The sequence below is a fragment of the Tasmannia lanceolata genome, unplaced genomic scaffold (assembly GCF_043159265.1).
Source record: "Tasmannia lanceolata isolate RefF3 unplaced genomic scaffold, GAP_Taslan_0.1 ptg000048l, whole genome shotgun sequence".
Taxonomy (NCBI): domain Eukaryota; kingdom Viridiplantae; phylum Streptophyta; class Magnoliopsida; order Canellales; family Winteraceae; genus Tasmannia; species Tasmannia lanceolata.
Window position 1 is genome coordinate 553288 of NW_027518725.1, and position 24051 is coordinate 577338.

Below are 24051 nucleotides of genomic sequence, written 5' to 3' on the forward strand. Positions count from 1 at the left end.
AGGATGGCGAACCAACAATAATTTATGGGAAATGATATATCCGCCGTTTAGATCACTGGGAACACCCCTGTTAATGTTTGTGGCAATCAAGGGCATTGAATTCTTCTGATGTAAGTACAACAGCCCCTCTTTAGTCATTGATACACTGACAGGGGGTGTTTCTGGTGATCAAAAGGGGCGGATATATCATTTCCCTAATTTATGGGAGAAATTGTATGATGAATGATCTATAAACACTAACTCATCATCCCATCCTTGATATCTGATCCAACCACAACCCACTTTTTAAGAAGTTGAGTTGCTGTTGGATCAAATATCAAGGGTGGTACTTCTATCGTACGACCTGTAAGTGTTTATACGCTCATTCTTCTTATAATTTCTCTATTGGAAAATGACATTTCCCCCCTAAGACGGATAAAATCCCCCCCTTTAACGTTAATATTAGTTAAGTTTTAAGGCAAAGAAAAATGTTCAAGGGGGTGAATTTATCCTCGAGCAGTGAACCATTCTCACTGAAACCGTTAAAGGGGGGGATTTTATCCGTTTTGGGGGGCGGGGGATATCATTTCCCCACTATTCTCTATTTTATGGACCCAGTCACCCAGAGTCCCAGACACAATAACACATGGCAGGGGACCACATTCGTCTTAAAAGATATTTCCAAATAAAAATTCAGGCCACTTTCATTTAATAAAACATAAAACCCCTTTCAGCACTTTTTCTTCCCGAGACACCCCCTTGTTATGCAAAAGAGTAGTCATAAATACACTAAATAGGGGTGAACAAGATAAAAAAGGGGGAGAATAAATTCTTCCCATTTCTGTTGCAAAGAACCTAAAAGAGTAAAAATCCCCATCATTTACTCATTTGAACTCTGCCTTGCATTTGCGTGATCGATAAAAGAAGCAAAAACAATCCGTACTCAAATTCTAGGGTTTCTATAATTCACATTCCCTCTCCCTTAAATGGAAGAAGAAGAAGAAGGGATTTCAGATAAAGAGGTTGAAGAAGGGGTGCCAATATCAGAAATGGAGGCGGAGGGAAAGAAAGGGGAAGTTGGGGAATCGAGTAAAGGGGGTGGCAGTAACAAAAAGCGAGGCGGGAGTGGAAAGCTTCAGACCAAAACCTCTTTCAAGAAGAAAGAAGATGAAGATGTTTGTTTCATATGTTTTGATGGAGGGAATCTCGTTCTCTGTGATAAGAGGTTTGTTCTCATTAGGGTTTTTTTTTTTTTGTTTGTTATATACTTATAGTGTCTTGATTTTTGAGGTTTTTGGGGTTTTAGGGGTTGTACAAAGGCGTATCATCCTGCATGTGTTAATCATGATGAGGCCTTCTTCAAATCAAAGGGTAGCTGGAACTGTGGTATGTTTTAATTTTTTCTACTTTGTTTACTTGTTTTGGCCCATTTTGGCCTAAGAAATGTTGTGAAATTTTCTTTTGGTATGTAATGTGGGTTGTTTAGTTTTGTGGGTAATCTTTCTTTTGGCTTGTAATGTGGGTTGTTTAGCCATTCAATTTAAGGGAGACTTTGATTGGAGATGAGTCCACCATTTCATGCTTAGAAGAAACCCTAGCCATTTTTTTCTACTCTGTGTACTTTCTGCTGTTTTGGCCTATTTTGGCCTAAGAAATGTTGTTAATTTTTCTTTTGGTTTGTAATGTGGGTTGTTTAGCACTTTAGCCATGCATTCAAGGGAGATTTTTGATTGGAGATGAGTCCACCATTTCATGCTTAAAGAAACCCTAGCCATTTTTTCTACTTTCTGTATTTTCTGCTGTTTTAATGCATTTTGGCCTAAGGAATGTGGTTAATTTTTCTTTTGGTTTGTACTGTGGGTTGATTAGTTATGCCATGCAAGGGAGACTTTTGACTGTAAATGAGTCCACTGTTTCATGCTTAGAAGAAACCGTAGCCATAGTTACAATTCTACCTGTTTTTTCTTATCTTTTTTTTTGCCAACCAAAATCAAATACTACCTTTTTCCTTTTTTTATTTTTTGGCAGGTTACGATACCACTTCCACAGAAATCATAATTCCTTTGGCACTGTTGTCTTCCCCTCACCCAGTAATATTGATTTTTTGATGTTTCATACCGTATGGCTTAGTTTAATCTATTCTGTTTTGTTTTTGTATATAGACATTTATAATTTATTTTCTTCAATCTTTCATCTTTTTTCCTTTGAAGGGTTGGAAGATGCATTATAGGAGCAAAACTTGTGAAGAGATTGCAATAGCAAAGCAGTGTGGAACAAAATGTTCATCTGCATCCCACATGACAAGGGAATTGGCAATCTGGTTAATGGTGGGGGTACCTTGGGAACTCCCAGCTGGTCCAAAGTGTCAAGCTCTTCTAGGACTGCAAGTAGTAGTGTCTGGTCAGCTGATGTGATCATTTAAACTAAACTCACACTTAGGATTCATTCCTTATGGAAAATTGGGAAGTGCGGAAAAGTTGTCCCCATGCTTAGAATGCTGGTCATTTTAACGTTTTGAGTTTGCTCAAGCATGTGTTACCCTGGTATGGTATGGTATGGGTCGTATGGCTATGACTTTGATACATGAATTTTGGTTTGAATCTTTGCTACCTCTGTACGACACAATAGTGTCGGATGAGGGAGCATCACTTCGAAGAATTGAACACATGTGCAATTTTAGTTTTTTTGGGATTGGGTGACAAAAGATAAGCCCTTTGCATTACATATTTGCTGATATTATTGAAAACGGCTTCTTTATGTGTTCAAGCAGAAAAGCTACAACCTAAGAATAAATGATCTATGCCTTCAGGGAGGGAAAATAGAATGGTTAGATGCAACACTATTGAATGGGGTCAAACTGGAATCTCATTTGCCTAGTGAATTTGTTGGTTGCCAAAGTAGCAAATAGATTAAACAAAGAGAAAATGTTAAGAAAGAGGAGTGAATATCCAATGAAGAATAGCATAAGAGGAGAAAACTGTCCAAAACTTCAGAAAAGGAAAGATGAATACTATGTAAATAACTCGATACTTGCGAGCTATTTGGGAAGGTTTCATCATTTTTTTGGGCTAACCATCTCCTTGGTAGATTAGATAATGTTTTGTATTAGCGAATGAGTGATAATTATTATGTACGAAGTGAATAGTTTGGTGATAACAAAACTGTAGAGACTTTAGGGGTATATTGTAGATACCAAAACCTTAATTTTAGTGATATTTTATTAACTTAGTTGTAGATTTCTGTAAAAACCCATTCGTGTTAACTATTTCATTAACTTAAGTAGTAGCTTCTGGAAGACAAACTGTATTGATCTCTCCCCCCTCGTTATCTTCTTCTTGTTGCTTCTCCCAAGAGATCATGCTTACAATTAAAGAATTCTCAGTTGTGGTCCTTTTGAATAGGATTATCAGTACCAGATACAAAAGGATTCAAAAGGGTTCTGCTGAATTTCATGTATTCAGTTTCACTTCTGCATAAGCAATTAAGCTGCCAAACATTTAATTGTAGAAGTTTTGAATTCAAAATGGAATAGATCTTACAAAACTAGCAAATTCTATTAGTTTAACACTTTAAGTAAGTGAAATATACTTTGAATACAAATAATTGAACTATAAACAAATGTATCATATTACGAACCATCACCAATTCCAATACATATTTGATATAGGGATATGAATAATATCAAATTATATTATTTTTTCTAATGGAGATATTATCTCAGTAGGGGTATAAAGTTATCATGCCATTTCAAAAAAAAAAGGGTTATCATTGGACGTAACGTGTCATTAAGTAAACTAGATTAGCCGACATGAACTATATAGTTATACCAAATTAACAAACCAAAGTGAACTAGAATCTCGGCCCAGATGATTGAAAAGTGTACCACTTTAGCCTGCTAAGTGTACTAGATTATGAGTTGATACTGCTAATCGAACAAAGCATACTAGTGAATCTGGTAAGTATGGCACTATCACCTTTTTGCTATGCCTTGATACCGTTGCTTGTTAGGCATACATTGCAATAATCCATTATGAATTCTTTCATTTTGGTTTTCTAAAATTACCCATATGCATTATGAGCATTTCACGGTTTGCTAGTTCTTTTGCCTGCTCTCATTTATAATAGTAACATATCAGATCTCGTGGCTTGTTTTTATTTCGCATTCATTGCTTTCTATTTTATATGAGCTAGTAAAGAGTCTAAAGACTGGGGACCTTTGTAGATGTCCCAAGTGCTGTCTTGCTTTTGCAGTCTATGTTCTAGGTCAACATTCTATGGTGGCTATGCCCTTGTTCATTGTCACTAAGGCATCAAGTTGCTCGCGGTAGTTTTTTTTTTTTCAATTGAGATTTTTTTTTTCATACTAATGCTTTTTTCCTTTTGTATGTAAGGTATTTTTCTTTCAACTTTAGATACTTTTTGTCCTATTAATTTTTGTTCTTGGAGTTTACATGCTTCATAACTTGTTCTCTTTCTCTTGCTTAATTTGAGGTATCTACTCCTTCATATCATACTGTCGTGCATTTCAGGTTGGCACTTATGCACTAATTGTGAAAAGGCTGCCCACTATTTGTGCTATACTTGTACATATTCCTTGTGCAAGGGGTGCATCAAGGAAGCTGGATTTTTTTGTGTTAGAGGAAACAAAGGCCTTTGTGAGACTTGCATGAGAACCATAATGGTGATAGAAAAGAATGGGCAGGCAAAGGTATTGCCTTTTCCAACTATGAGATACTATGTTGTTCGTGCTAGAAGCTTGGCATTTGTGTTGGGAGTCATCTTTTTTTCTCCCCATTATTTCCGTGTATGTTTTTAGTTATTACTCAGCGGCTGTTTGTTGTTAGGATCATGGGTTTAAATTTTGGTTTCGGTTTCGGACATAGCCGAAACTGAAATTTCGGCCGAAATTCTTAAAAAAAAAAAGCAAATTTCATTGAGCCGAAATCTTGGAAACAAACTTTAAATATCACATTTTCCCGAAATTTGGTACTCTGAAATTTCGGGTTTTGTGGATTTCGGTTTCGGTCCCAACCGAAATTCAAAATTTCAGTCTTTCAGCTGAAATTTAAAAACATGGTTATTATCAGTTCATCATGGTCTTCTCTGGATTAACTGGTGTCTATGACTTTGGACAATACTTGCATGATTCTTATGCTTTGGGTATCACAATGCCTGGTCATAAAATAGCTTATTTTTTGCCCATTGTTGTCATTTCCAGTTACTGAGTTTTGGACTTGTCTATGATGTCTTTTTTTTTTCAGGTTATAAATTTTATTCATTATGCTTGCTCGGTCTACTGTGACACGACTGTTGAATGTGATAGAAATTACTTCTTTATTACGGTTTGATTGTGATGCATAAATGAAATTCTTAGATACCTATTCAGTGCATATTCAAGCTGTTATAGTCTTGAGTGATATTCAGAGATCTGAGTATGATAATAATGTTTGGTAGGATTTGTAGCTTCTTGGGTGTATTATGTCCATTTCAAATTTCCCTCTTTTGATAGGTTTCGTTAAAAACTGATTGAAATTGATTTCCCGGCAATTCTCCATTACTTTTGAGATGCGATTTGTGTTATTAACCTTGTCGACATATTTTGATCTGATTGTATTGACTCATTGTAATTCTTTTGTTTATTATATTGTCATGAATCTCATGATCTCCAATTTCTATTTTGTAGGGGTAGCGCTAGAATGATATAATGCGATAGGGCCTATCAATTTTGTCACTTTGACGACTTAATGTGATGGGGTCCGTCATGTTTTATACGCAATATATAAAAGAGGAGAAGAGTCGTGTTTTTTTTTTTTAAATTTGAAAACTTATGAACTTCTCCTCCATCCTGTCTCCTTCTCTCTTCGTTTCTCTCTACTCTCTTCGTTTCCATGTTTCTTAGTAGCAGGGTGGCTACGTCCTTGACCAAGCTCTATGCTCATCTCCAATGTGTTTCGTTAGCTGGTGTTGGTTTTACTACAGAGGACGTATTTTCCCTTGCAGTCATAGGTGGATTTGGACGTGGTACTCGTGGTGGCCATAGTGGTAGAGATGTCGTGGTAGTGGTGGTAGATATTCAGGGGGAGGTCGTGAACCTCAGAAATGCTCTTACTATGGTTGTGAGGGGCATATTGCAAATGCTTGTTGGGATTTGAATGGTAAACCTACGTGAGCTAGTGATGCATCTCAAGGAAGCAGGAATCTTCCCCTGCATCAGGGAATTGCGATTCCTCGGAACACGATTCCAATTCAGGAATCTCGGCGCTTCCCCAAAAAGTGGAAATTGCGCTTCCCAAAATGGGAATCACGCTTCCCCAAAATGGGAATCGCGCTTCCCAGCCGCCTCCCATCGTTTTAATTTTATAGGAATCACAAAAATGGGAATCACGCTTCCCCGCTGGCCTCTGCGCTTCCCTTCGCACTTCCCCGACGCTTTCCCTGACCCTTTACCCTTTATGCTTCCCGCATCCCACCATCCCGGGAGCCTTTGCTTCCCGCTTCGCTTCTTGCTCTGGCAACCTTGATGCATTTTAAATTGATGATAGTGGTGCAACACATTTTTTTGCGGACCCTCACATTGCCCTACCCTCACATCATCCTACCCTAACATTGCCCTGCTACCAATGATTTGATTAACCATTTATAGGGATGTGTATGCCAATTGGATGAAGGCACAGTAGTTTGGTCCTTCAACTCCATTGCTACCCTTGTTCACTCAGGTAACGCTTGTGTTTAGCTAAGTCTCATTGGGTCATTGATTATGGAGCCTCAGATCGTATGACTAGTACTCCAAGTGTGTTCTCTTCCCTTAATCATTCAATTTCTTCTTAATCATTTATTTCGGGATTTCATTAATGTTTCGGTCTTAACATTTGAAATATGCAACTTTTCAGATAAAAAAACAATGACGTTATGGCAGAAACCTTGACAAAAATCTACTCCACTCACATAAAAGAGAAGAACCACGTGATTCCTTGAAGATATTTATACAAAAAGGTAAAAAAATTAAAAGAAAAATCATTTCAGCCATGATTTCGTATCAAAATATTTTCATGATTTTACAATATTTTGTACCGAAACCGAAATGTTTTAGTTTCATTGATGACCGAAACTGAAATTTAAAATCTTGGTCGGGCACAAACGTGGACTCGAAGGGTCCTTATTGTATCGTAGGGGTGCCATATGAGTATACATGAGATAGAATTTGAGACATAAACATATTTGGGTTTTCAAGTGCGATGTTGAGGAGGGCAGAAATGATGAGGGCATCCACTATGAGGATCAAGATGATATTGACATGAGGGTGGAAAATTTGATTATTGATGAGTGTTAGTCCTTTTTTTATATTTGTGTCTTCACTTTTGTCCTTGAGTTGCGATTGTGTTTTTGTGTTTTTTATGTTAGAAATTGATAATGTAATGTAAACTTGTTAATTTGTTGCTTTGTATTATTTCGTTGCTAACTTGGTAATGGTAGTTGGAAGATGGGGTTCCTGCTTTATTTTGTTAGAGTATTGATGGTTGGATGATGATATCTTGTTGGAAATAAAGAATATTTTTTTTCTAAATCGTGTAGTATTTTTGAATATTTTTCTTAGTTTATTCTATTATTTATTTATTTATTATTTTTAATTTTAAAATTCAAAAAAATTGTAAGGTGTATGCCTCACACATCGGCGTAAAACACCTTTCTTTTTCGTCTATGCCTATGAAATAACTAGTTATATATCTGTGCGTGCGTGCGTGGGGTTGAAATTTCTCTTGAAAACAAGATTCAAAGAAGAAAAATAGGAGTTCAAGATATAGGATTTTCCTGCCTGACCGGCAAAAGCAAAAACCACCTATCCAATTACTTGCTAAGTTTCCATTCACAAAAATAAATTTTTTTGCTAAGTTGCCATTAAAAAAAATTTATTTGCGAAGTTACTAAGATTGGAAGACATTTCCTTGGGTACTTGGACGTAAATGTTATTGGATTTTGGGTTTTCATAGAAACAACGTGCAAGTTTTGGCCATTTTGATGGAGACTGGATGGTTAATGTTTTCTCGTATTGCGTATATATATATATATATATATATATATGAGAGAACATTTCCTACACACTTGTGTAGGTAAGTTACCTACACACTACCTTAAAATACAGTGGGGGCCCACATTGTTTGGGTGATCCAAACCATTCATTTGAATGATCCTCACATAGATAGGGTGTCCACAAAAGATCAGATCCATAGGATCATCCTAACCATTCAAACTATGGAGGCAAAAAATGGACTAATTTGTGAAGGTTTATACACGTCCATTTTACCTCCACAAATCGTAGGGTTGGGATGATCCTATGGATCTGATTTTTTGTGGACACCCTATCTATGTGAGGACCATTCAAATGAATTGTTTGGATCACCCAAACAATGTGGGCCCCCACTGTATTTTAAGGTAGTGTGTAGGTAACTTACCTACACAAGTGTGTAGGAAATGCTCTCTCTCTCTCTCTCTATATATATATATATATATATTTTATTTGTTTAATTATTTATAATTTTAAACCAAGATGTATATTATCTTATGCAATGTTTTGAAAATCGGAATCGAATCGTAAATCGTAATAGGGGCCGAATCGTATCGGATCCTAAATCGTAAGATTCATTCAGAAATATAAAAATATATATAATAAAAAATTATAAACAAATTAAAGAATAAAAATAGCCAATTATTCATTTTTCATCCAAATTCATTAATTCAAATACAAACTACCATGATTAGCATTCAATATCGTAATATGAATTGTTTGCTGACAAACTGGACACATATTGATCATCTAATTCTCATCCAAACCCATGCATCTTGGATAATAATCTTTAAAAAAAGACACAAGATCATATCAATTCTCAAAGTCTCAAACATCAAAGGACAAATATCAATCATAAAAGACGGAAGTCGATATTGTCCTCATTATGTTTGTCTCCCACCTTGATGTGAGTAATGCCCTCAAGCAAATGCTTTGTGCTTGACTGGTTCGATTCGTTCGAACTCCTACACCTCTGTCTTCTTCCTTCTGATGAGAGGGATTTCGAAGGCTTCTTGTAATGTAGAAAGTAAATGAGGTCTTTTGAAAGAAGTCATATTTTCTTTTATACAAAACTTAATTTGGATAAATCGCATGAATCATATGAATCGTACGATTCACAATCGAATCGTAAGATTCAATAAAAAATTGTAAGATTCGTACAAATTAAGATTCAATCATGGGATTCAAATCGTTTTGCCTAAGAATCGTTAATCGAATCGTAAATCGTAAGATTTTCAAAACAATGATCTTATGCACCTGGGTTGATTTGCCTTCCATGGTTTGATATGTTAGCCAGCAAATTTATTTATTTATTTTTATCTGTTATCTCTGAAGTAATGTCTCATTTCTTTGACTCCTTTTCTCCTGGAATTTTCCTAGTTTAAGTTACAAATTAAGTCTATTTCACATATTCCATTCATGCATATTTTCTTTTTTCCTCACTACATAAACCTTGTAATAGTTGACTTCTTTCACCTCTTTCAGCCTACTGTGGTTTTGATGTACCACACTTGTAATTGGGAAATATGCTTTTTTAATCTTGCACATGTTTAGGATTCCATCTTAGTTGTATGTTTTATGCTAATTAACGAGCCTTTTTTATATTGTAAAAGTAAGAGTTTTGTTTGTAGAAGGTTAAATACTTTACAGCACAACTCCATTTGGTGTTTTTGCTTCCTAGGATATAACACACACACACACACTCTCTCTCTCTCTCTCTCTCTCTCTCTCTCTCTCGTGTTAAGCTGGGATGGAACCCATGGCCGAACCATAAATTTTACTGGTTTTGATTTACATATGCAGGGTGGCGTAGATTTTGATGACAAAAGTAGCTGGGAGCATTTGTTCAAGGAATATTGGTTAGATGTTAAAGGGAAGCTATCTTTAACTTCAGAAGAGCTTACCAAAGCTAGAAATCCATTCAACGGATCCAATGGTTTGGCTCATAACGATGACTCTTCTGATCATTTATTTGATGCTAATGACGATCCAGGTTTCAGTTCAGACAGCTCTTCTGGAAATCTTGAGGTTAGTAATTCTGCAAAAGGAAAGGCAAAGAAACGGTCAAAAACCTTTACCATTGAAGAGGATTCTCCCACTGTGTTAAAATCATCTGGTACTAAAAGGAAATCTATGGGAGGGAAATCTATGGTAGAGGAGACCGAGTGGGCTTCGAAAGAGCTTCTTGAGTTTGTTGCTCACATGAAAGATGGCGATAAGTCTGTTTTACCCCAGTTTGATGTTCAAGCTCTCTTGCTAGATTATATAAAACAAAACGATCTGAAGGATCCACGCAGGAAAAGTCATGTCATTTGCGACTCAAGACTTCAAAATCTGTTTGGCAAATCACGCGTTGGGCATTTTGAAATGTTAAAGCTTCTTGAATCGCACTTTCTTATAAAAGAGCCGCCTTCTCCAATCTTTGCAGATGACGTCCAAGGAGTAACTCTAGATACCGAAGGCAACAATAATGCCGGAACAAAGACTGGGTCAAATAAGAGAAGGAAAACACGAAAAAAGATTGAGGAGAGAGTTTTCCAGATTAATCTTGATGATTATGCAGCAATTGATGTTCACAACATCAACTTAATTTACTTGCGACGCAACTTGATGGAGAATTTAATTGAAGACAAGGACAGGTTCCAAGAAAAGGTTGTTGGGTCTTTTGTGAGAATAAGAATATCTGGTGCTGGTCCAAAGCAAGATATGTATAGGCTTGTTCAAGTTGTTGGTAAATCTTTTATCCTTACTCAGTTATTTATGTTTTTACCAATATGTGGTATTATATGGAACTAATAAAACGTAAAGCTGACATTTTTCCATGCAGGTACTGGCAAGGCAGCAGAGCCATATAAAATTGGTAAAAGGACAACAGATGTTAAACTTGAGATATTCAATTTGAACAAAACGGAGGTTATAACTATTGATACAATTTCAAATCAGGAGTTCTCTGAGGTGATTAAACATCTAAGTTCATACGATAGTTTTTCGCACCCTTCATTTTGAGTATATACAGCTTAATGATAAATTCTATATGGTGTTATGAAGAGTTTCTGTTTAACGGTTCCTGCATAGTTCTGAAAAATAGTTCATTATATATATATATATATATATATATATATATATATATATATATATATATATATATATATATATATATATGAGGAATAAGATTGTGCGGTCGACCGCACCAAGCTTAGGTGCGGTCGAGGGCCCCAAACTTATGTGGGCCCACATTGTTAGGATGATCCAAAGCATTCATTTGAAAGGCCCTTACATAGATAGGGTGTGTACAAAAAATCAGCTCCATAGGATCATTATAACCCATCCAAAAGTGGAGGGCAAAATGGACAGACACCGTTTGCCACAAATCTGCCCATTTTTGGCCCCCACTTTTGGAGGGGTTAGGATGATCCAATGGAGCTGATTTTTTGTACACACCCTATCTATGATGGGGCCTTGCAAATGAATGGTTTTGATAAGCACAAAAAATGTGGGACCCATGTGTTTGGGCCCTCGACGGCACCTAAGCTTAGGTGCGCTCGACCGCACACTCCTTTTCGTCTCTCTCTCTCTCTCTCTCTCTCTCTATATATATATATATATATATATATATATATATATGCCCCATTCAAGCAGCCTGCCTTTATGAATCTATACCAGCTGTCACGCACGACCCCATATGAACGATTTCTGCGCCCCTCTCTAGATAAGAAGCAGAACGCGCCATCACCTACAGCCATTTCCTCTGCCGGGGACTTCCACGAAATGAAAACGGGCGGCATCGTCGTATGCTTGACATTTCTTGCCCTGGTGTATATCCCGGAGTACTCCAATGGCCGATCTGTCACCCATACATTCTGGGCTTGGCCCCGTCCCGTGTGGAGAATGCCCCTCTTACGGCACGGCTTAGTCAGTTATTCTCGTAGTTCAGAGTTGATTCGGACAGCCACTTCTTTGAATATATAAGGAAAGTTTTTCTAGTCGGCCGACTAGAGAACCTTCTCTAGTCCGCCGACCAAAAACACAGTGGGCCCATGTTGTTTGGATGATCCAAAGCATTCATTTGATGGGCCCTGGCATAGATAGGGTGTGCCCAAAAAATTAGCTCCATAGGATAATCCTAGCCCTTCGATTTGTGGAGGTTAAAAATGGACAGTGGAGGTTAAAAACACAGTGAGCCGACATTGTTTTGATGATCCAAAGCATTCATTTGATGGGCCCTGACATAGATAGGATGTGCCTAAAAAATCATCTACATAGGATCATCCTAACCCTTCGATTTATGGAGGTTAAATGGACGCTTATAAACTCCACAAATCTGTCCATTTTTAACCTCCACAAATCAAAGGGTTAGGATGATCCTACGCAGCTGATTTTTTGGGCACACCCTATCTATGCGAGGGCCTATCAAATGAATGTTTTGGATTATCCAAAATAATGTGGGACCCGTGTTTTTTGGTTGGCGGACTAGAGAAGGTTCTCTAGTCGGTTGACTAGAAAAACTTTCCTCTTATATATATATATATATATATATATATAGAGAGAGAGAGAGAGAGAGAGAGAGAGAGAGAGAGGAAAGTGTTCCTGCGCAGGGAGCTTCCTGCGCTTAAGTGGCTTAAAAAGCCTCCCATTGGTTCGTATAGCGGTCCACCTTTGTGGGTCCACAAAAAGTGACCAATGGGAGGCTTTATAAGCCACTTAAGCGCAGGGAGCTCCCTGCGCAGCTGTGCAGGAACACTCTTCTCACACACACACACACACACACACACAGAGAGAGAGAGAGAGAGAGAGAGAGAGAGAGAGAGAGAGAGAGAGAGAGAGAGAGAGAGAGCAAACTGTTTGTGCGCTCGAGCGCATATACGATTATATGCGCTTTAGCTTCAAAAAGACATGTAGCCCACATTTTTGTGATGATCCAAAGCATTCATTTGAAAGGCCTTACATAGTTAGCGTGTTGGGCAGATTTCTGGAGAAGCCGTGTCTGTCCATTTTAACCTCCACAAATGGACACCCTAGGATGATCCTACGGAGCTGATTTTTTGTACACACACTATCTATGTAAGGACCTTTCAAATGAATGCTTTGGATCATCCCTAAAAATGTGGGCCCCATGTGTTTTTGGCGCTCGAGCACATATAATCTTATATTCGAGAGTGTTGAGTTATATCATATTGGAGCCCCATAAGGGTATATTTTCAGTTTTATAAGTATGAATTAGTTTAAGAGATGATACGAAGAGAGGGAAATCTGTTTTTTTAAAAAAAAAAAAAAAAAAAAGATGACACAAAGGGAGGGAAATCTGTTCAGTTTGTGTTGCTGAAAGAATCTTCTCTTCTTTGCCTTCTCACTTTTGTTCTTTTCTTCCCTCTTCTCAATCCAAATATCTCATGAATCACAACTATTTGTTATCTTGTATTTTAATAGTGTGAATGGATAGTAGTTAAGATATTTAGGTGTGAAAGAACTGTAGTCACGATGTTTACTAAGAGTAGTAGTCAGATTCTCTCAGAGTGATGATTCACACTTTATTGGGGTTTCATTTGCAATTTGCATCATCGTTTCTACCTTATGGTTTGACTGGAAAGTGATAGACATGGCTTTTGCAATAGACTTCTTTTTAGCATTGGACCTTGGAATAGTAGTTCTGCGGTTTTGCTATAATATGTGGTCGTCAGTCCATGAAGGCGGTAGCTTCCTATGCATGATTTTGCTATAATATGTGGTCATCAAGCTATGAAGGAGGTAGCCTCCTATGCATGCATCTTTTCTAATGTGCCTTTTAGGAGCATGTCAAGTCAGTTGTTTTCATATAGTTCATTATGGTGTCAAATAACTATTTCTATGCCTTACATTTAGTTAATCGTTCTGTCATGACTAGTACCTTTTTTTTTGTTGTTTCCAGGAGGAATGCAACTGCCTACGTCAAAGTATAAAATGTGGATTAATTAGTAGACTAATAGTGGTAATACTATATTTTCTTCCCACTTACTTTTTCAGTATAACAATCCACACCTTTTGATATCATAGTAGGATTTATGTTTGTTGCATTTGTAGGGAGAGGTTCAAGAGAAGGCCAGGGCACTCCAAGCCGTGAGAGTCAATGATGTGAGCATTGTAACTCTACATTATCTTTTGATATTTATTGGTTTTGTAGTCTTTTGGCTACTTTATGCTTCCTATCCTAATATAGATCCTTGTTCCTTTTATTTATTTTTAACATTTAATTTCTGAACATGTTATGTGTGCTTCAACTTATGATTCATGTGCCTCTTGTGCAGTGGTTGGAAACAGAGGTGTTGCGGCTCAGCCATCTTCGTGACCGAGCAAGTGAAAAAGGTCGTAGAAAAGAATATCCTTTGATGTTTAATCTCTACGAGAGTTTTTCAGTATCGTAACAGGCAGGGAGCTGGTTATAAATCATTACTTGTCATTCTTCTACATAGGTCAGAAATTTGAATACTTCTTGCTAGTCATGTTGTTTATTCCTCATGTTACATGGATTCTTTTGAATGGGCGAAGTATGCGAGATTCCAATACTTTAGGATTCTTTGCGACACTTCTAGATATTTTTTATCTGTTTTTTTTTTCTGAATAATGCTACCACAACTTTACAATTACTGAATGTTTTTTAGTTTTATCCACCCTAATATTTAGTTTTTATATGAAAATAAAATATAATATTGACTTAGCCTATTTAAATTTTTAGGAAAATGATATGGAGACCGAGAATACCACCGATGGAGGGACCAACAATGAGAATGTGCCATTTGTGAAATAAAAAATTACTTTTTTTTGTTGATTTTTCTAAACCTAAGGCATGCTCAAGTCACTTGTGATTTTTTGGCGAGAACCCATTTGTTTAGTCCCCTACATGGTTGTACTCTCGGTCTCTGTAACATTACTCAATTTTTTATTATATTTCTTGTTATAACTATATTATTATGTAAAAAAATTAAAATTAGAAAATTAATTAAAATATTTTGACTTAGCCTCTTTAAATTTTCTAAAAGCTCTGCCTTACTTTATGTCAAAGTGCTTGCTTTGACGATCTCTTGCGTAAAATCCCTCCCTTGTTTCAAATTTATATCCGCTTATGATCTATGGTAAAGGGGAAGTGAAGTGTGCTGTAGTATGGAGATCAAGCAAAAGAAGGTACAAGTTTGGGTTCCCCTACGCCTAGATCTTTGAAGTTCAATTTTGATGGCTCTAGCGTCAAGGAGTCCGGTCCAGCCGGGTTTGGGGCATATTAAGAAATGAACACAGGGAGACTTTATGGGCCCCAAAGGGGTGGCAGATGCTACGAGGTGCGCACAGCTCACCAAGGCTTGAAATTACTGGTTAGAGATGGTCGGTCTAGATAATGTGGTGGTAGAAGGGGATTCATTGAATGCCATCCTTTGGCTTAATGGATTGCAGAAGCCCCCTTAGAGATTTGATAGATTGTTCGATGAGATGTTTGATTGGGTGAGATCTGCTTCTATAGTGTTTCAGCATGTCCATCGATCCGCTAATAAGGAAGCGGATAGTCTAGATAGAGTTGGAGTTTCTAAGTATGCTGTGGTGCTATTTGACTCTCTTCCACCTTGATCTTTTCTGTTCTTAATAGAGATACGCCCTTCTGTATTATTCTCTATTATCTCTGTGTATCGACCATCTCGGTCTTCTTTGTTTTCAATAAAATTAGCAACCACTTTTTAAAAAAATGGCAAATCCACAAATATTTCTTTTCGAGGTTGGAAGAATTCGACACTCGTACCCGTACTCATGCAACATAGCTCATTCCGTTTTGCTATGGTTAGAAAACAAAAGAGTAAGTGAACTGCTACACGGAAAGTCACTTTTAAGATCAATGATAAAAGACAATTTTCTGGGCTCTACACGTGGGCCTGAGCATGCATTTTAGATCAAGACCGTTGATATTCTACAACATCTTGAGCAATCCACATGATCTTGGTCCCAAACAAACTGCATAAGATAAAGGACTACAAAAATCAACAGTTTAGCTTCTCTTGGTGGAACCCTAAGCGAGGTTTGATGGATCAAGAGCCTAGAATCATCGGATTGAGGTGTTCTCATTGCCATTTGGCCGGCCTTATGGTTGCCGTGTTATGATCAACAAATCTGATCACATAAGCGAGGCAGAAGCGGGGTCCAATAATTGTCTTCTACGAAGGGGTATAAAAGTGACTTTCTTTTTATTATTTCGCCAAGATTAATTACAGTATTTAGTTTCTTTTTTCATCTGTAAACAATAATTCTCAGAATTGCTTATATATCATCCATTATTAGCTACACTATATGATAAGTTAGGGATATGATATGAAATTAATAACTTTCTTATTGGTCTCTCCCTTTTCCTCTCTGTCTCTCTATCTCTCTCAAAAAGGAAAAAAAATGAAGGAAGAACTTTCATATTGATGTCTCTCCCTCAAAAAGGAAAAAATGAAGAAAGAAACTTGCATGCTGATCTCTCTTTCTCAAGAAGGAAAAAAATGATGAAACAAACCTGCATAATGAGATAATAATGTTTTAAGAAGTATGATGTTTGCTTTAATGGTTTGAAGTTGTTAGCTTGCTGATGGTTGAGAACTTGAAATCAAAGAGTATTGTATGTTCATGGGAATGTGATTTATAATATTTCTAAAACTTTGAGAACTTGAAACAAAAGAGTATTGTATGTTCATGGGAATGTGATTTCTAATATTTCTAAAACTTCATCAGAGGGTGGCTCAGATTCGCTTACACTTATTTTAATTACTATGGTTATCATTTGGATTAAACCAACAGTGATTGGTTTCTTCTTAGACCTGGCCAACATTGCAAAGGTTTGACAACATATTCTTCTTTTAGATTGAGGTGATTGCTTATAGATCCATGATATTCGACTTTCAGATGCAATGCTGCATAAGCATTTTAGCTGAATTTCTCATGAAGAAATCTAATTGCACTATGCGATGCGGAGTATTTTATATTGTGAATTTTTTCATGGAGGAGATCGGATTTTCGTAAAGTGGTCTTATCTTTTCAGATGGATTGCTTTGGTTCTGTTCTTGTTGAAATCTATTTTTCCTGATCATCGGGTGAATGAAGTTGCAATTAAATTTACCAAATTATAGCTAGAAAATTTGTAGTATCCTTATTAAAGGTTGGGGCTTGAATTCAGTCCCTCAGAGGTCTGTGTGTAAGTATTAGGTGTTGTTGAAGGAAATATCAACTCTTTGGGCAAATCCCTAACTCGATATTCATTAGCAGCATGTAAGGCTTGTATGACTCCTAGTTGTGTTGAGGTCACTTTTGTTTTGGATTTTGTGAACCGATTTGGATTTTGAGAACCGATTGTGAGTCCAAAACTGATTATTGGTCTCAAAAGTAGTAACAAGTTGGATTGACAAGCAGATTTCATTTTTCTAAAGCTGAAAGGCTGAAAATAATTTTCAATGTGAGGTAATGGAAAAGACAAGCAGATTTCATTCAATTATATGTTATCTTGAAAATGAAACACAACTTTTAACTGAGCATGCTCTTTCCCCTACATAAAGATATACAATGAAGTGAACGAAGTAGATATGCACCATTGGAACGAGGAACAGTTATCAAACTGCACTGGTACATAATGGAAACTATGCCAACTCTTAGAAACCTGGTCTCTATGTTTATCATTGACCATGTTCCTTGTGGACCACCCTATTTGCATTCACCCCATGGATCTACTCAAAATTAGAAAAGGCTTGTTTGTGAACGTTATATGGTGTGGCTCATACGTCATATTAAGATGTGTTATGCAACGGGGTGTCATGAAACTAGATGTGGAAATAAATTTATCGTGGAATTTGTTCTATCGTGGGTTATTTATTCATGATATGAATTTTTTGTCTTCCAAAATGTGAGGGTTGTTTCCACATTATCAATTTGGTCGATGTTGTGGTGAATTTGTGTGACACTTATTAACTCGTTAGATGAAAACTGAAATACAGCATGCAATGTGGTCTAATAAGCTGAAGCTGCCAAGTGGTAAATTAACGATATGTGTTTGGTGGATGCGAATGTTTCTGTCATGCTGTCCTAAAAGTAGGTGTTGTTTTCTGAAAAAGATTGATTAATATTTTTGTTAGCGGAATGAAATGATGTTAGTTCCGTAAGTAAATCTTTTAGTTATATAGCTGTCATGCATTATAAGGATCCCTTTTGTTCTGTGATCTACAGGCTCCTTTTTTTCACTTGTTGGTTTTTGGAGCATTCCTTGTGTGTCACTCTATGCAGCTCTTTGTGAAATTGGTTCATCCAAAACAGAATAAGGCATCTCATGTGCATGATATTTTCTGATGTTCGCACGAAATTGGTCCATCCAGAACAGAATAAGGCATCTCAAGTGCATGCTATTTCTGATGTTTGCATGAAATATGTGGTGATACCTGATGTTTGCATCTGGCAGTCAAAAATATTAATGGCATAAGCAGATAGAAGGGGAACTTTTTCTTTTACATTATCACATAAATCCAAGTGGTGTAGCATTATTATCATGTTTACTTTAGAATGGACTTAAGGGATGTAACACATCTAGGAAAATGGATCTTGGATAGCTGGACTCCCTTGGCACTTTATATTTCTCGCACATTCTGTTTGTTATGAAAGTACTTTTTATTTTAACCGTAGGATATATTTAGTGCCAGTCCTTGTAGCCAGATTCTTAACTCAGCACTTACTAATATGTATTGCATTTTATTAATCCTTCAAACTTGTTATGTCATGATTTTCACTCTTTTACTTCAAAACTGTTTATTTATCCAAAAGATGATATTAGCTGATATTCTATATTCCTTATTCAATGCTGGTACTGGATATGGGTAAAGAGTTTTGAAATTGCATCTTGTATTCCTTGACCATGTTCACGCTTAGAGACTGTGTAGAAAAACTGCAGCTCTTGAACAACCCCGAGGAGCGTTATCGTAGACTACATGAACTTCCTGAAATACATGATGATCCGACTATGGAGCCAAGTCTCCAATCTGAAGAGGGTGGAGCAGATCTAGATGATAAGAAACAAGGTTCTTCCACTACTTGGATTTTGAAAACAAAGTCTTTGGAATTTCTAGAATTTAATCTCATTTTGATCTTCTTCATACTGTATTTCTTATTGGTAGATTTGCTTGCAATCCATGCAGACAACTACATGAGGCCCAGACAAGATGCACACCAGACAAGCATTTGGGAGACATTAAAAATCCAGGCGACGGCAACTTCTTCAGAGGCTGGTGCTTGGACCAGTGAGCCTGTGTCAAGATCTATTGCGCCGGAAAAAATCAGCACATCTGATAAAATGTGGCACTACAATGATCCATCGGGGAAAATCCAAGGGCCCTTTTCTATGGCAATGCTACGTAAATGGAGTACAACTGGGTACTTTCCAACTGATCTGAGAATATGGAAAACATCTGAGAAGGATGACTCTATATTGTTGACGAATGCACTAATTGGCAAGTTCCAGATAGAGCCACCACCATGGGGGCCTCAGCAGGGAAGTTTTTCGGAGTCTCTAATTGGTGGTGTTGCATCTAATGGTAAAGAAAGTGAGTTGGAAGGTGGTTGGGGAGGGAACAGTGATTCAACCTGGATGGACAAATCAAAAAACGAAGATGGCCAGAAACCAAATTGGGAAGGTGGTTGGGGAGGGAACAGTAATTCGACATGGGCGGACAAAGAGAAAAATGAAGGGGGCCAGAAACCAAATTGGAGCGATACAAGTGGGCCTGTGAGTACTAATGCTGAGTCGGCAAAAGCTGATGGATGGGCTGGAAATTCCTCTCAGGGGTGGGAAGCATCAAAAGGTACCAATGAAAGTACTTGGAATGCAGGCCAATCCACGGGGTTTCAATCTAGTAGTCAAGGTTTTGAAAAACCCTCCAGCAATTGGGGTTCTTCTGGCAAATCTTCTGCAGAAGGTTGGACGGCGCAACCAGAAAATAACTCTTCAAAGGACTGGGAAAGGCCCTCCTCTGTTGCACCCCCAGAGATAGCGACAGATGGGTGGGGGGCTAAGCAGGGTATTAAAAATGATTTCTCAAGCTCGCCGAGTCCTATTCCGAAGCCAAGCGGCAGTGGGACAGGGGGTCAGGATTCTGAAAACGCATGGTCAGCCACTCCAGCCTTTTCTTCTCAGCCAACAAGCTCTGTATGGAACCCCACTTCAAATGAAGGAGGCAATGGGGCACAACAGTCTCCGACGGGTGCAAATATGATTGAGTCTACCTTGCAGAGTGAGGTTCCTCTCCCTGTTTCCAAGGACATAAAGTCTAAATCTGATAACGGAAGCACCAAAAATTGGGCCTCAGCTGGTTCTAGTCTTAAGCCCGATGATGAGTCTCATGGATGGGGATCTGTTTCAGCTCAGGAATCACAAGTAGCTGGTTCGAGTTCAAAATATGGATTAGATTCTCATGGGTGGGAACCTGCCCAGAAAAAAGAGTCAGCTGGTTCGGATCCTAAACCTGCAGATGGAGGTGCTGGATGGGGATTGAATCCATCAGTTCCGTCTGATAATTTGAAATCAGTGACATCTGGTAACCCATGGAAAACTGGTTCAGTTACTGAGCCTCCTATCCCGGTGAGCACAGATTGGGGAACAGCTCCAGAAAAGCCTCCTATTTCAGTGAGCGCAGGTTGGGGAAAAGCACTAGAAAAGCCTTCTAACCCTGTGAGCACAGATTGGGGAAAAGCACCAGAAAAGCCTTCTAACCCTGTGAGCACAGATTGGGGAAAAGCACCAGAAAAGCCTCCTACCCCGGCGAGCACTGGTTGGGGAAAAGCACCAGAAAAGCCTTCTAACCCAGTGAGCACAGATTGGGGAAAAGCACCAGAAAAGCCTTCTATCACGGTGAGTACAGATTGGGGAAAAGCACCAGAAAAGCCTTCTAACCCAGTGAGCACAGATTGGGGAAAAGCACCAGAAAAGCCTTCTATCCCGGTGAGTACCGATTGGGGAAAAGGACCAGAAAAGCCTTCTAACCCAGTGAGCACAGATTGGGGAAAAGGACCAGAAAAGCCTTCTATCCCGGCGAGTACTGGTTGGGGGAAGGCACCTGAAAAGCCTTCTAACCCAGTGAGCACAGATTGGGGAAAAGCACCAGAAAAGCCTTCTATCCCGGCGAGTACAGGTTGGGGAAAAGCACCAGAAAAGCCTTCTATACCGGCAAGCACAAGTTGGAGCAAAGCGACAACAGAGAATCCAAGCACTGGTTGGGGAACATCACCAGAAAATTCAAGCAAAGGGAATACAAATGCTAGTTGGGGGGCACCGGAGGGAAGTGCAAACCCAAGCTGGAGAACAGTGACCCAAGGAAATACAAATGCAAGTTGTGCGGCAAATTCTGGTAGCAGACAGAACAATCCATCAGCTCCATCTGATAATTTGAAGTCGATGACATCTGGTAACCCATGGAAAACCAGTTCAGTTACCGAGCCTCCTAGTCCGGCGAGCAAAGGTTGGGGCAAAGGGACAACAGATAATCCAAATACAGGCTGGGGAACAGCACCAGAAAATTCAAAGAAAGGGTGGGGGGTACCAGAGGGAAGTGCAAACCCGAGCTGGGGAACAGCGGGCAAAGGGAATACAAACATGGGTAGTGAAGCACCTCCCCAGGGAAATACAAATGCAGGTTGGGGAAAAGCACCAGAAAAATCAAACAAAGGCTGGGGGGCACCGGAGGGAAGTGCAAACCCGAGCAAAGATTGGGGTAAAGGGACAACAGATAATCCAAATACAAGTTGGGGAACAGCGCCAGATAATTCAAAGAAAGGGTGGGGGGCACCAGAGGGAACTGCAAACCCGAGCTGGGGAACAGGTGGTGGAGCACCTCCCCGGGGAAATACCAATGCAGGTTGGGGAACTGCATCAGAAAATTCCAACAAAGGCTGGGACAAACCAGAGGGTAGTGAAAACCCGAGCTGGGGAAGAGCGACCCAAGGAAATACAGACATGGGTGGTGGAGCACCAACACAGGGAAACACAAATATAGGTTGGGGAGCAGCGTCGCAGGGAAATACTAATGCAGGTTGGGGAGCTTCTGCAGGAAAAGAAAGCACATGGGGGAGTCGAGAAAAGAACAACGGAGAACAGTTTTCTAGTCAAGAGGACCTAGGTTTTCAGGCTAACAATTCTGGGCGAGGTGGTGGACGAGGCGGTGGACGAGGTGGTGGACGAGATGGTTGGAGAGGAGGTGGGCGGGATGGTGGGCGAGGTGGTGGACGGGATGGCTGGCGAGGTGGAGGGCGAGATGGTGGGCGAGATGGTGGGCGAGATGGTGGGAGGCAGCAATGGAATAGTTCATCTTCCTTTGGAGACGGTGGTTCTTCTTCTGGACCACCTAGGGGGCAGAGAGTCTGCAAGTTCCATGAGAGTGGGAACTGCAGGAAGGGAACCTCATGTACCTTTTTGCATCCATCATGAGAGAGGAGGAGCACAGGAGAACAGTTTCATTTTGTGTACAGGCATTTTGGTTCTAGGAGCTTTGCTTAGTATTAGGTTATGTGGGTTTGTTTAGTCATTAAACTTGTGCAGTTAGCAACATATAGCTCCACCCCACCCTTTCTCTGCCTGCAATCTTACTTTGTTTTGCCTTTTTTTCGCCTTTTGTTTGCATGATCTAATGCCTGCTTTCTAGAATATGGACTCACTTCCTTTTTACTCAAAAATCTTTTTTGCAGGCCATTAGGATTGTCTTGTTGGACTATTGGGGCCCTGGCTTGTTTTAAGGTGGGGCGACAAATGGAATGTATGGAGAAATGTTGCAGCCCATGTCCTATTTGTGTGAATATAACAGGAAACAAGGCCACAATATGTGGGATCCCCTTGGTATCATTTATGGGGATCATTGGAGTGTGGTAGTTACAGTTGGTGGTTTAGGGCCTCTTTGAATGCCACCAAAGTTGGTCCTTATATGCACACTACCATATTTTGCAAACGAGATTATTTTTGCGGACTGATATCCACACTACCATATTTTGATAATGGCACTAACTCACTTTGCTTTACACTTCTCTAATTGGATGTTGATAGCATATTGAGTATTGTAACTGTGGTGATACCATCAACATCCAATCAGAGAATTGAAAAACAAAGTGAGATATTGAGTATTGTGGTGATACCATCAACATCCAGTCAGAGAATTGAAAAACAAAGTGAGTTGTGCCACTAGCAAAGTATGGTAGTGCGGATATCAGTCCCAATTTTAGATCAATCTAATTTGAAAATGGGACCTTATATGGCCTTTGTTTGTTTCTTTAAAATGACTGCATTTCTACTTCTTAGAAGGCCTCATCCCTCATTTCTTCTCTGTGCTTCTTGTCTGATGTGAAATGCGAAATGCTGTCTGAAAGCTTAAACATTCTGTTCCCACTATCATAAATGTGTTGAAATACCTTGAGATAGGAATGACCCAAAATAGAGTTTACTAGTCTAAAAAATGTTATTTTCAATCTTACACCTAAATTTTAGGTTAAAAAGGGTCAGAGTTTCAGGGAAAAGTGATATGGACCATCATCATGAACATTCAACTAGTTGTAGAACAAATTCAAACTCCAAGAACTTTAGCTCCTCACTGGGAAAAATCTTTCTTCTTCAAGAACCTTCAACCTATATAAGGAGTCATTTAAGCTTCTCAACAACACTATTCTCCCTTTAAGCCTTTGAAGAAAGACTCAAAAATTCCTTGTATAATTCATTAGCAATTCAAAACTTTTTTGAAGTTGTTAGAAAACATGAGATGAGGATTCCCTTCCCCAGGTCACACTTTGAGGGGTGAGTGGTTTAAATTAGTACTTCAGTTAATTAAGAGGTAAGCATCATTTAAATTATCTTCATTTCTTGAAACCTATTATTTGCATGTTAGGTTGGTTTTTCAATAATTCCATTTTTTTTCTTTCCATTGTACTTGCATGCTTAGATAATTTCTTTTGATTTAGTTGTAGTAGTTCCTTTTACTGCTCATTTCAAGTAGAAATTGGTTTTTATC

At 38.6% G+C, this 24051-nt stretch overlaps 1 protein-coding gene across 1 annotated transcript; it reads left to right on the forward strand.

Annotated features, from left to right (window-relative positions):
- The first annotated feature begins 873 nt into the window (after positions 1-873).
- Positions 874-22703, forward strand: LOC143864391 (uncharacterized). The gene is made up of 10 exons (XM_077375320.1): positions 874-1204; positions 1286-1365; positions 4509-4687; positions 9845-10772; positions 10869-10996; positions 13947-14006; positions 14099-14149; positions 14323-14393; positions 18935-19089; positions 19207-22703. Exons 1-10 carry the CDS (start codon positions 966-968, stop codon positions 22485-22487), a joined length of 5172 nt encoding a protein of 1723 aa, XP_077231435.1. The 5' UTR covers positions 874-965; the 3' UTR covers positions 22488-22703.
- Positions 22704-24051: the final 1348 nt, after the last annotated feature.

Bases quoted from the DNA above. Each gene is read 5' to 3' on its own strand.
- LOC143864391 (XM_077375320.1), top strand. From the start codon at position 966: ATGGAAGAAGAAGAAGAAGGGATTTCAGATAAAGAGGTTGAAGAAGGG. The intron at 1,205-1,285 runs GTTTGTTCTCAT...TTGGGGTTTTAG, and splicing joins CTCGTTCTCTGTGATAAGAG to GGGTTGTACAAAGGCGTATC. The intron at 4,688-9,844 runs GTATTGCCTTTT...TTACATATGCAG, and splicing joins AAAAGAATGGGCAGGCAAAG to GGTGGCGTAGATTTTGATGA.